The sequence below is a fragment of the Mastacembelus armatus genome, chromosome 3 (genome assembly GCF_900324485.2).
Source record: "Mastacembelus armatus chromosome 3, fMasArm1.2, whole genome shotgun sequence".
NCBI lineage: Eukaryota > Metazoa > Chordata > Actinopteri > Synbranchiformes > Mastacembelidae > Mastacembelus > Mastacembelus armatus.
Genome location: NC_046635.1, coordinates 11,739,081 through 11,749,927, shown reverse-complemented (window position 1 = coordinate 11,749,927; position 10,847 = coordinate 11,739,081). Strand labels below are relative to the sequence as shown.

Sequence of the window (10,847 nt, the reverse complement as noted above, 5' to 3'; positions counted from 1 at the left end):
GTGATTGCAGCCAGTGGAATTAATAATACCTTGATCATGCTTTTTGTAAATTCATTCATTATAACACATAGCCAGATTTAATTTAATTGGCATTAATGTTCAGTATACACATCAGTGACTATGTTTGAATTTCAAGTGTGTATCAAAATTGGAGCATACCAAACATATACATATCATTTAGGAAAAATCTAAAGTTATTGTTTAGGTGATATGGGAGCTCAAAATGATGCTAAAAATTCAAGTGACTTCTGAACAAAAAAATGAACAAAACAAGCTGACAGATACACAGAGATCAAAATATAATACAGGTTGAAACAGATTTTTTTTAGCAACTAGTGCCTACTCAAACATCCACCTTACACTGACCTACATTAGCCTTCATTTGGAATTGTGTTTCTCTGATCCCCTTCTGAGTAAAATCATTTGATTCATTGTTATTGTCAAAAATATTAAATCATGCGAGTTCAAAATGTTTGACCCCAAACACTGGTGCTAATAAGTATCACTAAATCCACTTGGCATAAAAGTCTTTTAAGTCTCTGAGGGTCTGCAGGACCATAGTGTGACCATTAACCTTCTTTGTGTACTGTTCTTACTCACACCATTTACCTCAGACAAACAGTCCAATGAAAAGGTGACAGTGCATGTAACCTGTAACTAATTATTGATTGTGACATAAAAAAAGATCATCGCTGTGTCTATAGTGGGCACTCTGGGTAAACAAAGTGTTGCTTTGTAGATGTCCAAACATATATTAGAATGCAGAAATATTCCACGTCTGTTTTTGGAGGGGTTTATTCACACATTAAACCTTAGCTTGAAAATTGTAATTTTGTGTGTTTGCTGTAGGTTTTTCATTAATCTAAGGCAGTTGAATCTATGCAACAGATGTCTTTTATCACACTCTTCTGGGGTCATTTGAACAACACAAAGAAGGATGTTTGATGCACTTGTCAGTCACTATCAGAACATTGCACCGCATCCCCCACCCCCACCACGTTCATACCTCTACTCTTTCACAATGCATCTGATCTGCACAGCACAGCCTGCAGCCAATCAGAACAGGACCAAATCCTCTTGATCCATATATCATTTCTCCTGGTTTGCCCTCTCTTTCTGGACAGTACAATGTCGCGCTGATTCCATGGGAGTGATGAGGCTTCTTTGAAAGAGCTCCTTCACCTTCAGACTGTACATTACCTGCATTTCACCCACCTGAAGTCCTGTACCTGTGCTCCCCACCTGTGGAGAAGTGTCGGTTTGAAGGAATTACTAAAGTGTCTGTGTGACGCCATGTCTGTGGTCAAAATCCTGTGCTGTTTGCTGTTAACATATCACCTCAGTGAGGGAAAGAAAATCAAAGGAAACAGAGCAGGTGAGTGAAAGGTCATGTTCCAATTATCCCAAATGGTGATTACATAGTTTTTACTGCTTTTACTTTACTGGATATGGGAATAAAAATCAACAGGTGATTCAGAATACAGCTGACAGTACATTTACATGACTGAGCAACACTGACTGATACTGAATATACTGAAAATAATTGCACACTTCCGCCTCATACTATCAGTTCATAGTAGACATATACTATTGTTAGTAAGATCCAACACTTGTTTTATACTAATAAGGTTTTCTTAGCAGTATATGGGCCACTGGCTTTTATGGGTTTTTATAGTTTAAAAAACATTTTCATTTTCTGCGCTGAGAAAGGTAACATTGCTGTAAGCTATACTTCTGACCAGTTTCCAGTTTTTTTTTTATTAGAAGTGCAACTTTCTGCTTAAATAATTGAGTTTGATAGTGTTTGTCTACTGCATTTTTATTAAATGTAAATATTCATTTAGTTATAATCAGTTGTCCCTGTATTTGGCTGACTTCAAATCTCCTCAGAACACATCTAGATACAGAGAGCAGCTCTTTGCTCACTGCAAATCCCATGTAAACACACTTATATTGCTGCATTTATTGTTTTTCCCTACATTACTGTCAGAAGTGTGTTATGGTAATTACATTTCTCAATTTGTAAAGTACACACAGTACACTCTGTCATTATAACTTTTTGAATTAGAGTGTGTTTGTTACTAATAATTCAGTCTGTTTTTATAGCTCTCCATGTTCATGTGGATAAACAGTCATAACGCTCAAGAGACACACCAAAGAAAATGTGTGATTTCATGAAAAGAGGGATGGATGATGAATGACGAACATATAATTACTTTCATTACTTTTACTGTCGAGATGTTTTCTTCACATCAGCAAACAGAGCTCATCTGATGGCATCTGTGTCACTGACTATTTAGGCGTCCGGGTTTCTGGCATTAATAACATAAAAATGATAGAATAATACATACTGTATGTTGGGCATAAATCACTAACAAACCATAAAGTAAATGTAATGATCGAGTGAGATTTCTGAGGATTCTGGGGCAGCGGTTTTAAAGAAGTTAAGAGAGGAGGAGTTTAAATAAGGAGTTACGAGAAGAGCCTGGCAGCCATTTAGCTGATGTGAAATGTTATCAGTGTGCCTCTGCCAAAGAGGTCTGTATGACCTGGAAACACAGCAAAGTGCTTTCAAAAGGGCGTTAGCCAGCCCACAGTCCAAATGAGCCTCAACAGGAAGTGACTGTTCTAATTTCTCCCAGATAATTGTTTTACTAGATGAATTAAATCACCTCCTCTGCTCCCCGATGGAACTAGAAAATGTGTTTTCATGTGTTATTTGTACTTATTCACTTCAAAGTAAACACACTCAGTACCTCAGCATGTTCTGATTTGTAGAGTAATCTCACAGAACAAACAGATAACTCCACTGCTGTTTGACTTCTGAGTAGCGTACCAAGAGCAGAGGCGAGCCGTGAAGGTGAAAGAGCAGTATGCCAGCAGTTCAGTCTTCAGGCTGTTTTTAGAAGGTGAGGACACCTGCACACTGGACCCTCTGCAGCTGCACACTCTCACCTCCTGTGGCTTCAACAGCACCAATCCCCTCATCATCATCACTCACGGGTGGTCGGTAAGGTCAACTCCCATTTCCCTTACATTTCACTGACCCGAACGACTTACAAAACATAGAATTTGACTATTGGACTATTTGACTATGTCTCAAACAGCCTTGTTTTTCTGTAGATGGATGGAATGATGGAGAGCTGGCTGCTCAGGTTAGCCAAAATCCTGAAGACACATCTTGCAGACATCAACATAGTGATCACCGACTGGCTGTCCTTGGCTCACCAACACTACCCCATAGCAGTACAGAGCACCCGCACTGTTGGAAAGGACATAGCTCACCTGCTGCAGTCCCTTCAGGTCGGAGGAAATTTCTCTACTCACGCCCACTTTATTTTTATGTCTGAACTGAAGTAAAATCTCTGACATTGCTCAGTTTTCATACTAAAAACATAAAACACCATGTTTGTCCTGTATTTACTGGAAGTTGCCAAAATTACACCCATACTAAAAATCCCCAACAGGAACAGTACCGGTATCCAGTTAGAAAAGTTCATTTGATTGGCTACAGCCTCGGCGCTCACATCTCTGGATTTGCTGGAAGCTCTCTGGCAGGTCCGGAGAAGATTGGAAGAATTACTGGTGGGTACTTCCACAGTGTGAACAGTTATGCTATTTTGCATCAATGCATGATTTAAATCCCGGACCAAAATAAACACAGTTTGGAAGAGGGTATTTTGGATCATTTATCATTGTGTATTCTAAACCAAACTGATTTTTGACTTCACATTTTGTCTGTCCAGGTCTTGATCCAGCTGGGCCACTGTTTGAAGGCATGTCTCCCACAGACAGACTGTCTCCAGATGATGCTGAATTTGTGGATGCCATCCACACTTTCACCCATGAACGTATGGGCCTCAGTGTGGGCATCAAGCAAGCTGTGGCACATTATGACTTCTATCCTAACGGTGGAGACTTCCAACCAGGATGTGACCTACAAAACATTTACGAGCACGTAGCTCAGTACGGGCTACTTGGTATGATAAACAGAATACTACAACTTTTCACTTCAGAAAATAGGTTTGAGGAACTTGTGTAATCTGCAGTGGGGAACATGAACATGGCAAAATATTATGGGAGCCCATTACATTGGTTTTTGATCCAAGTGGTAGTGCTATCAATCAGTGTTTTGTGGAAGCTCAGCCATTCATTTTATATGACATAAATCTGATGTGATTCAGGTATGGAGTCAGGAAAAAGCCCATGGAGTTTCTATAGGTGAAAGAGTTCATCTTCTGGGGAGACATTTATTCTGTAAATTTTATGACAGCTGGCTCAGTGGGTTTTGAACAGTAATTTTGGCCAGATCAGAAAGAGCAGCACATTAAGAGTTCACCTTCTGAATATTATCAAACTAGCAATCTAGCCTCTACATATCAAGACTGATGTTTCTATATTGCCATATTCTGTGGCCCTGTGATGGACTGGTGACCTGTCCAGGGTGTACCCCTGCCTTTCACCCAAAGAGAGCTGGGATAGGCTCCAGCAGATCCCTGTGATCCTAAATATTAATAAGCAGGTATAGATAATGGCTGGATGGACAGCCATATTCTGTTGTAGTTCCGTCTTTAGAAAAATAACTTAAGAATACATAACTTAATTTTGTGGATATTTTGAAAATTAATTGAAAAGCCTTTATCCAGATGGCAGTGAAGATTAAGAAGTGTAAGTATTAAATATGAATGTTACAGCCATAGTGGCAATAGACTTCATCAGGGAGTTCAGCTTATTTAAGGTTTTCCCTTCAATAGACGTGAGTTATTTGCAAACCCCTGATCATAATGGCGGTCAGCATGGCAAAATACCAGCAGGTGGGCACACAAGGAACCAAATGACATACGTATACACCAGAGGGCAGCCATACAAAGATAGAGCTCAAACACTTCTGTAGCCACAGAAAGAAAAAACCATAACCTGGGTTAGGTGTACAAAGAATAATCAGCTGTATACACAGAAAAAGACTGTATCATCAGTTCTGGATAGGTCGTACCATCCCAAATGTTGTTGAACTTTCAACTTCACAGATGTCAAAATTATATTTTGACATTATTTGAGCATCTTTGTGTGACCTATATATCAGCAACTACAAGTGTAGTATCAAAGTTAATGAGGATTTTAGTTCATAAACCTTATAGGTCCTGAAATCACATATTTGTTTACATTTATCTCACAATGCGGCAGCTCTTCTAAAGCTAATCTTAGGAGGACCTGGGAAGACTTTCCTTGTGGTCAAGTGACTTCTAATTAGCTTCCAATTAGAATATATAACTGGCTAATGATCTGGACTGAGTGACAAAAACCACTTGCTGGCTGTCTAAGTTTCTTTTCACTCATGGAGTTCAGATTGTGAGCTTCCTGAATAACTTCATAGCCTCTCTGTGGGATATTCTTTTAAAAGCAATTTAGGATGGAAAAATATCTGCTTTAAACCGTTTTGGCTGTCATTGTTCTATATACTGTAGTACAGAAACAGCCAGACCTTCCCTTGAGGACGGTATGATTTAAGAAATTAATTTTTTCCCCCTAGAATATTCAATATTCAATGTAATCTCTCTTTTGTTGAGTTTAAAAAGTCATGAAAGGAAATGTTCCTCCTGCCAACATTTCATTTTGGGTTGTAAGATTTGTTAAAATAAGTTCTTGTTTTCTTCTCTGAACTGATCGGCCATTCAGTTTTCTGGTATTCTTATTTTCCATTTACAACCTTCCATGAGGAGCTAATGCAAGAACTCCTATCAGAGGAGTTCGTTCTGTTGCTTAACTACTCTTCCTCTCCTCTATCATAACAATTTTTTTTCTTAATCGGTCTTGCCACCTCAAAACACTAGTTTAGAAGCCATATACTTAGGAACTGATTCATCTCTTGCTTGTTGACTGCGTTCAAGCAGATGCATTTAATTCCCTCCAGTCTAACACAAGTGGCTGTGGGACTCGCTGCGCTTCCCAAATTCAAAACTCATCCACATAATATGACAGCAAGAGCCACATTAAAGCATCTGTCATCTTCAGGAGTTAATTAGTAGCATGTGTCTTCCTCTGCTCTGTCCACCCCTCTGAGCTGAGCTGCCTCCAGGCTACAAAAGCCCTATATCGGATGTAATGAGATGCTTTCAGGACATGTGACAGAAGGACATGATCAATGACAGGCTGTGATGATAATGAACTCACTCCAGAAACAGTGATCAGACACTATGATTAAAGTACTCCATAACCTTTCAATCTACAGGAGAATATGTTTGTTTTATAATGATCTATAATGATCTTAGATTTTTTTTTTCTAAAAATTGATGTCTCACATTTTAAATTTCCATCATATTTTTCCTCCCAAAGGTTTCAAGCAGACAGTGAAATGTGCCCATGAGAGGTCTGTCCATCTATTCATTGACTCTCTGCTGAATAAAGACAAGCAGAGCATGGCCTACAGGTGCAGTGACAACAGCGCATTTGACAAAGGGGTCTGTCTGGACTGTCGGAGGAATCGCTGCAACACACTGGGCTACAACATCAAAAAGGTTCGCACTGGCACCAGCAAGCGGCTCTACCTGAAAACACGCTCTCGGATGCCTTACAAACGTATGTGACTGTCCTTTTTTTCAACCAAGCAGCCTTAAACTACATTTACTCATCTCTGGTCATTACTCTGTAAATAGACCAACAATGGCTTTTCTGTCATTACCTTTTCTGTTTCTGGTTTCCTGCAGTCTATCATTACCAGTTCAGGATCCAGTTTGTTAACCAGATGGAGAGGATCGAGCCCTCTCTCACCATCGCCCTGACTGGAACAAAGGAGGAGAGTGGAGACCTCTACATCACCTTGTGAGTACTGCATCACCACCCGTTAGCCTTAAATTACACCACATCAATGCGCAGTGTACTCAGTCTTTGACACTCTTAATATACAGCTGGGCTCTCAGCTTTATAAAGAAAGAAAACACATTAAGGACAGCAGCTGGCACACATGGAAACAACTCCAGCTCCTGCATGAAAGAGAACTATAAATGGGTATGATGGAGTAGATAAATGACTGAAGACAGCATTTCCGGACAACTGTGCTATGCTTCATGTTCGGTGTATTAAAGAACCTCAGGCAAACCAGTGTTCACCAGAGATGATTTTCATGTGCTGTCGTATTTCACTTGCAGACCATCACAACAGAGGACCTTTGCTTTGTAACAAAGAAATGTGGTAACTCATTGCAGGATGCTCCCTGCTGTAGCGATCTAATACTGTCTTGTCTTTGTGCCATCCTTCTTGAATACTTTCCACCAGCACTGAAAAGATTTCAGGCAATAAGACCTACACCTTCCTGATCACCCTGGACAAAGATTTAGGAGATCTGATGTTGCTCAAACTGCGCTGGGAGGGAACGGCCCTGTGGAAGAACGTGTGGAACCGGGTGCAGACCATCTTTCCCTGGGGTGGGCAGACAAGGAAAACACTGCTAACTGTGGGCAAGATCAGTGTCAAAGCAGGAGAGACACAGGAGAGGTACAGCAAGCTGTTATGGAAAAATAATTTTGTTACTCACTTTAAAAATACTCCATTACCAAGGCCTGCATTGAAAATTTGATTATTTAATAAAGTAAAAGTATAAAAAGTAAAAGTACTCATAATGCAGATTTGGTCACTTACAGTGTTATATTATCAATTATATTAATTTTGTGGATAATTATTCATTAAAACATAAGCAGAATTTTGAAGTCACAGCTGGAGTAAATCGTAAATCATTTATATATTGTTGTAAATTTACACAATGTATACAGTACAGGCAACATTATAGCCATCATCATAAGTACATTGATGAGATGATTGTTTAAGGTAAGCTCCATATTCTTACAAACTGATCATATATTTGTTTTAAAAATCTTAATTTAGCAGTAGACTAAAAAGTGGACTTTTTACGCTATGAGATGTAGTGCACTATAGAGTTCCATAAAGCAGAAATACTTTGTTCTTAGGTACAGTGCCTGAATACTGTACTGCAAAGCAATAAAAATACAGTTAAATTATTACTACTTATGAGTACATTTATATATTTGTGGTAGCTGTGAGATATGAACTATTTGAAAAAACTGTGCTATTCTGCTAAACAAATGATATAACATTAGGCATTACTGCACTCCTGACAGCATCTACACTGTCAGACTTTTAATGCCACCTACTGGATTGTTTCCCCACACACAGCATTTAAAACCATTTATTGTCATGGACTAACAGCTCAAACACTTTCCGTCTGACCGCACCATGTCCCAATTTCTGTTTCCTAGGACATCTTTTTGCGCCATGGATAATGATCTACAAGATGTTGAAGTGTCACAAGATAAAGAGTTTGTGCGCTGTAAAGGGGATACAACAAAGCGGCGCAGAAGAAATCACAACTAGCAGACTGCTGTGAACTCCTCAACCTGTTCAACATGCTGAGGATCGCCAGTGAATGGCCTTGAAGTTTACAACTGGATGCAATTCTGTAAGCTCTTAAAAGTGAAGCTGTGCAGATTTAAGGAGTGTGTTAAAAAGTCATTAATTGTCCCAAAGACATTGATCAAATCCTGTGACAGGAGATCTGAATCCTGGGATACTGAGGCTAGAAAACAACTAGCAATTATTGTAAACTGTGTTTACAATTTACAGAACTGGATGCAGAAACACATTTGTGATAAAAGCATTAATAACCTAAACAGTGCATGTGATCTTTATACCAGACACCCTCTCACCTAATGGACAGTCCACTTCATATTTACATTCCTGTCAACATTGAAATGTCTTTCAGGGAATAAATAGTTGAAATTTTTCCAGTTCAAATATTAACCAGACAGTGAACACAAAGTCAGAGGTTCAACAACCTTTTGATGATAATATCAAAGGATTTAAACTTTTTTTTTTGTTTGTTTTGTTTTTAATGTGTCATATGTGAAATTATCAACTTCAAAAACCTACACCAGGCCTGCCAGTAACATCATATAAATGCAATTGTAAATCTAACTCAAAACACACCAAAAATAAAAAAAATACTCTGTTCTTTTCTAGTCTATCTTGAGGCCTAAATTTATAGGAATCTCAAAAAGAGGTTGAATCAGAGAGAGGGCAAAGCGGGAAAGCTAAACGCTAAGCTGATGTCAGGAAATCCTGGCAGGTGAATGTGTCATACTGAACCAACAGGCCAGACAGCAAGATTTGTCCTGTCATCCCTGCTACTGTCGACACACATTTGGTAGTTTAATAAAAACCTGCAACATACACTTCAATCATAAAGGTGCCTTAAAGATGCACAAACCTATATGAAGAGAAGGCAACCTTTTGCTGTCAGGTACAATGTGGAAAACTAAACATTGGATCAATTCTGGTTTATTAATGCATTTCAAGTCATTCAAAAGAAATTAGATTTTTGCACGATACCATTGCAACTTTAGTAAAATTTTCAAAGTAAGCAGAAGGAAACAGGACAAAAAACAAAACATCAAAGACACTGTATAAAACACAGGAAACATTAAAATCAGACAGTAGTACTGAATTGCTGCCATTTTCGATTCTGTTTACGTCACTTACACTTCAGTGCACACCTTCTCCACATCACAGCAACATGTGAAAGGACAAAGTATTAACCCTAAACACCCAGCATTGTCCACATCATACCATAGCAACAAAAAGATAAGTTTGACTCTGCAAAGCAACCCCAGACACAAGAAAGCTTTAAAATTTGCCAAGAATAATGAAAAACATATTTGAACTTCTGACCCAAGGAAAAAAAAAAAAAAAAAAAAAAAATACTACTAGTAGCACCAAAAAGAAAAACAAAAAACAATAAAAGAAGCAATTGCATTTTGTCTGTTCAGAAATGTTGCTGCAGCACAGACTGTCTTCTTATGAAAACACATTTACCCATTTAAAAGGAAACAAAGGCATTTCGCTGTGACGAGGCTGACTTGGTCGCTGTTGAACTGTGATACTCTGCATAGAATGTGTCTGATCATCACCCTTACACCTTCCACTGAAAACAATGCTGAACTGCAGGTGTAGTCAGCACAACTCTTGCAAGGGTAAGAAAAAACAACAACAAAAAAAAAAACACGTTCAGTCTGTCTTTGCTCCACCTAGCTGTTCTCTCCCAAAATCATTCACGCTTCTATATTTTGCCAGCAACCCAACCTTAAGCATTCTGCATTCTCATCCATCCGTCAGTGAAGTTGACCTCGATTTAATCTGGCTGAGGACACCTGAAAAATCTAATTAAGCCAAAGTAAAGCAGGACAGTAAAAAATATGATTCAAAGTAAATGCCACTTACAATCTGTTAAAGAAATCTGGAGACATATTGTATATCATGAAAAATAATGTTAGTACCGTTTGATTTTGTGTTAGCCAAATGTAGCTTTGTATATCAATCACTGCTTACTTCCTACTCTTTCCACAGTTTCATTTCTCCTTCTTGGTTTCAGTATTTCCATTGTGAATGTAAAGAGACGCAAACACTAAGCAGCAAAAAAAATGCTCAATCTACAAACGTCTCAAATTATTGCCAAAAGAACGAGTCAGGGAAAAACAGCTATGGCGAACTAAAAAGTGTGCTACAATCAGATTGATAAAAGCTATTCTCTCACCATTTGTTTCAGCTCTGGATTATATACTGCTATGTAAACGCAGCTGCAAAACCAGATCACTAAATATACTTTTCCAAATAATACCCACAGTTCAGCTGTTAACAGATGACACTATAAATCTTATTTAGTTCATTCATCTACCTTCCTTTCTAAACAATCTGTTCAATACATCCAATGGCTCTACAGCAAATAGCGAACCTTTCTGTACAGGCTTCAGACAAGAGGGGCTTTACCCCAAAATACACTC

The 10,847-nt window shown here is 38.6% G+C and overlaps 1 protein-coding gene across 1 annotated transcript; it reads left to right on the top strand.

Moving 5' to 3' along the window:
• Window positions 1–1,173: 1,173 nt before the first annotated feature.
• lipca (lipase, hepatic a) lies at window positions 1,174–9,241 on the top strand. Its single transcript, XM_026319781.2, has 10 exons — window positions 1,174–1,375; window positions 2,617–2,619; window positions 2,829–3,010; window positions 3,124–3,303; window positions 3,468–3,585; window positions 3,747–3,980; window positions 6,334–6,576; window positions 6,705–6,819; window positions 7,273–7,491; window positions 8,271–9,241. The coding sequence occupies exons 1-10, from the start codon at window positions 1,294–1,296 to the stop codon at window positions 8,383–8,385; spliced, it is 1,491 nt and encodes a 496-aa protein (XP_026175566.1). The 5' UTR covers window positions 1,174–1,293; the 3' UTR covers window positions 8,386–9,241.
• Window positions 9,242–10,847: the final 1,606 nt, after the last annotated feature.

What these genes read in the sequence shown, in the direction of transcription:
- lipca (XM_026319781.2), top strand. Translation starts at nt 1,294, where the DNA reads ATGTCTGTGGTCAAAATCCTGTGCTGTTTGCTGTTAACATATCACCTC. An exon ending in GGAGACCTCTACATCACCTT is followed by an intron (nt 6,820 to 7,272) that starts GTGAGTACTGCA and finishes ACTTTCCACCAG; the next exon opens with CACTGAAAAGATTTCAGGCA. An exon ending in GCAGGAGAGACACAGGAGAG is followed by an intron (nt 7,492 to 8,270) that starts GTACAGCAAGCT and finishes TCTGTTTCCTAG; the next exon opens with GACATCTTTTTGCGCCATGG.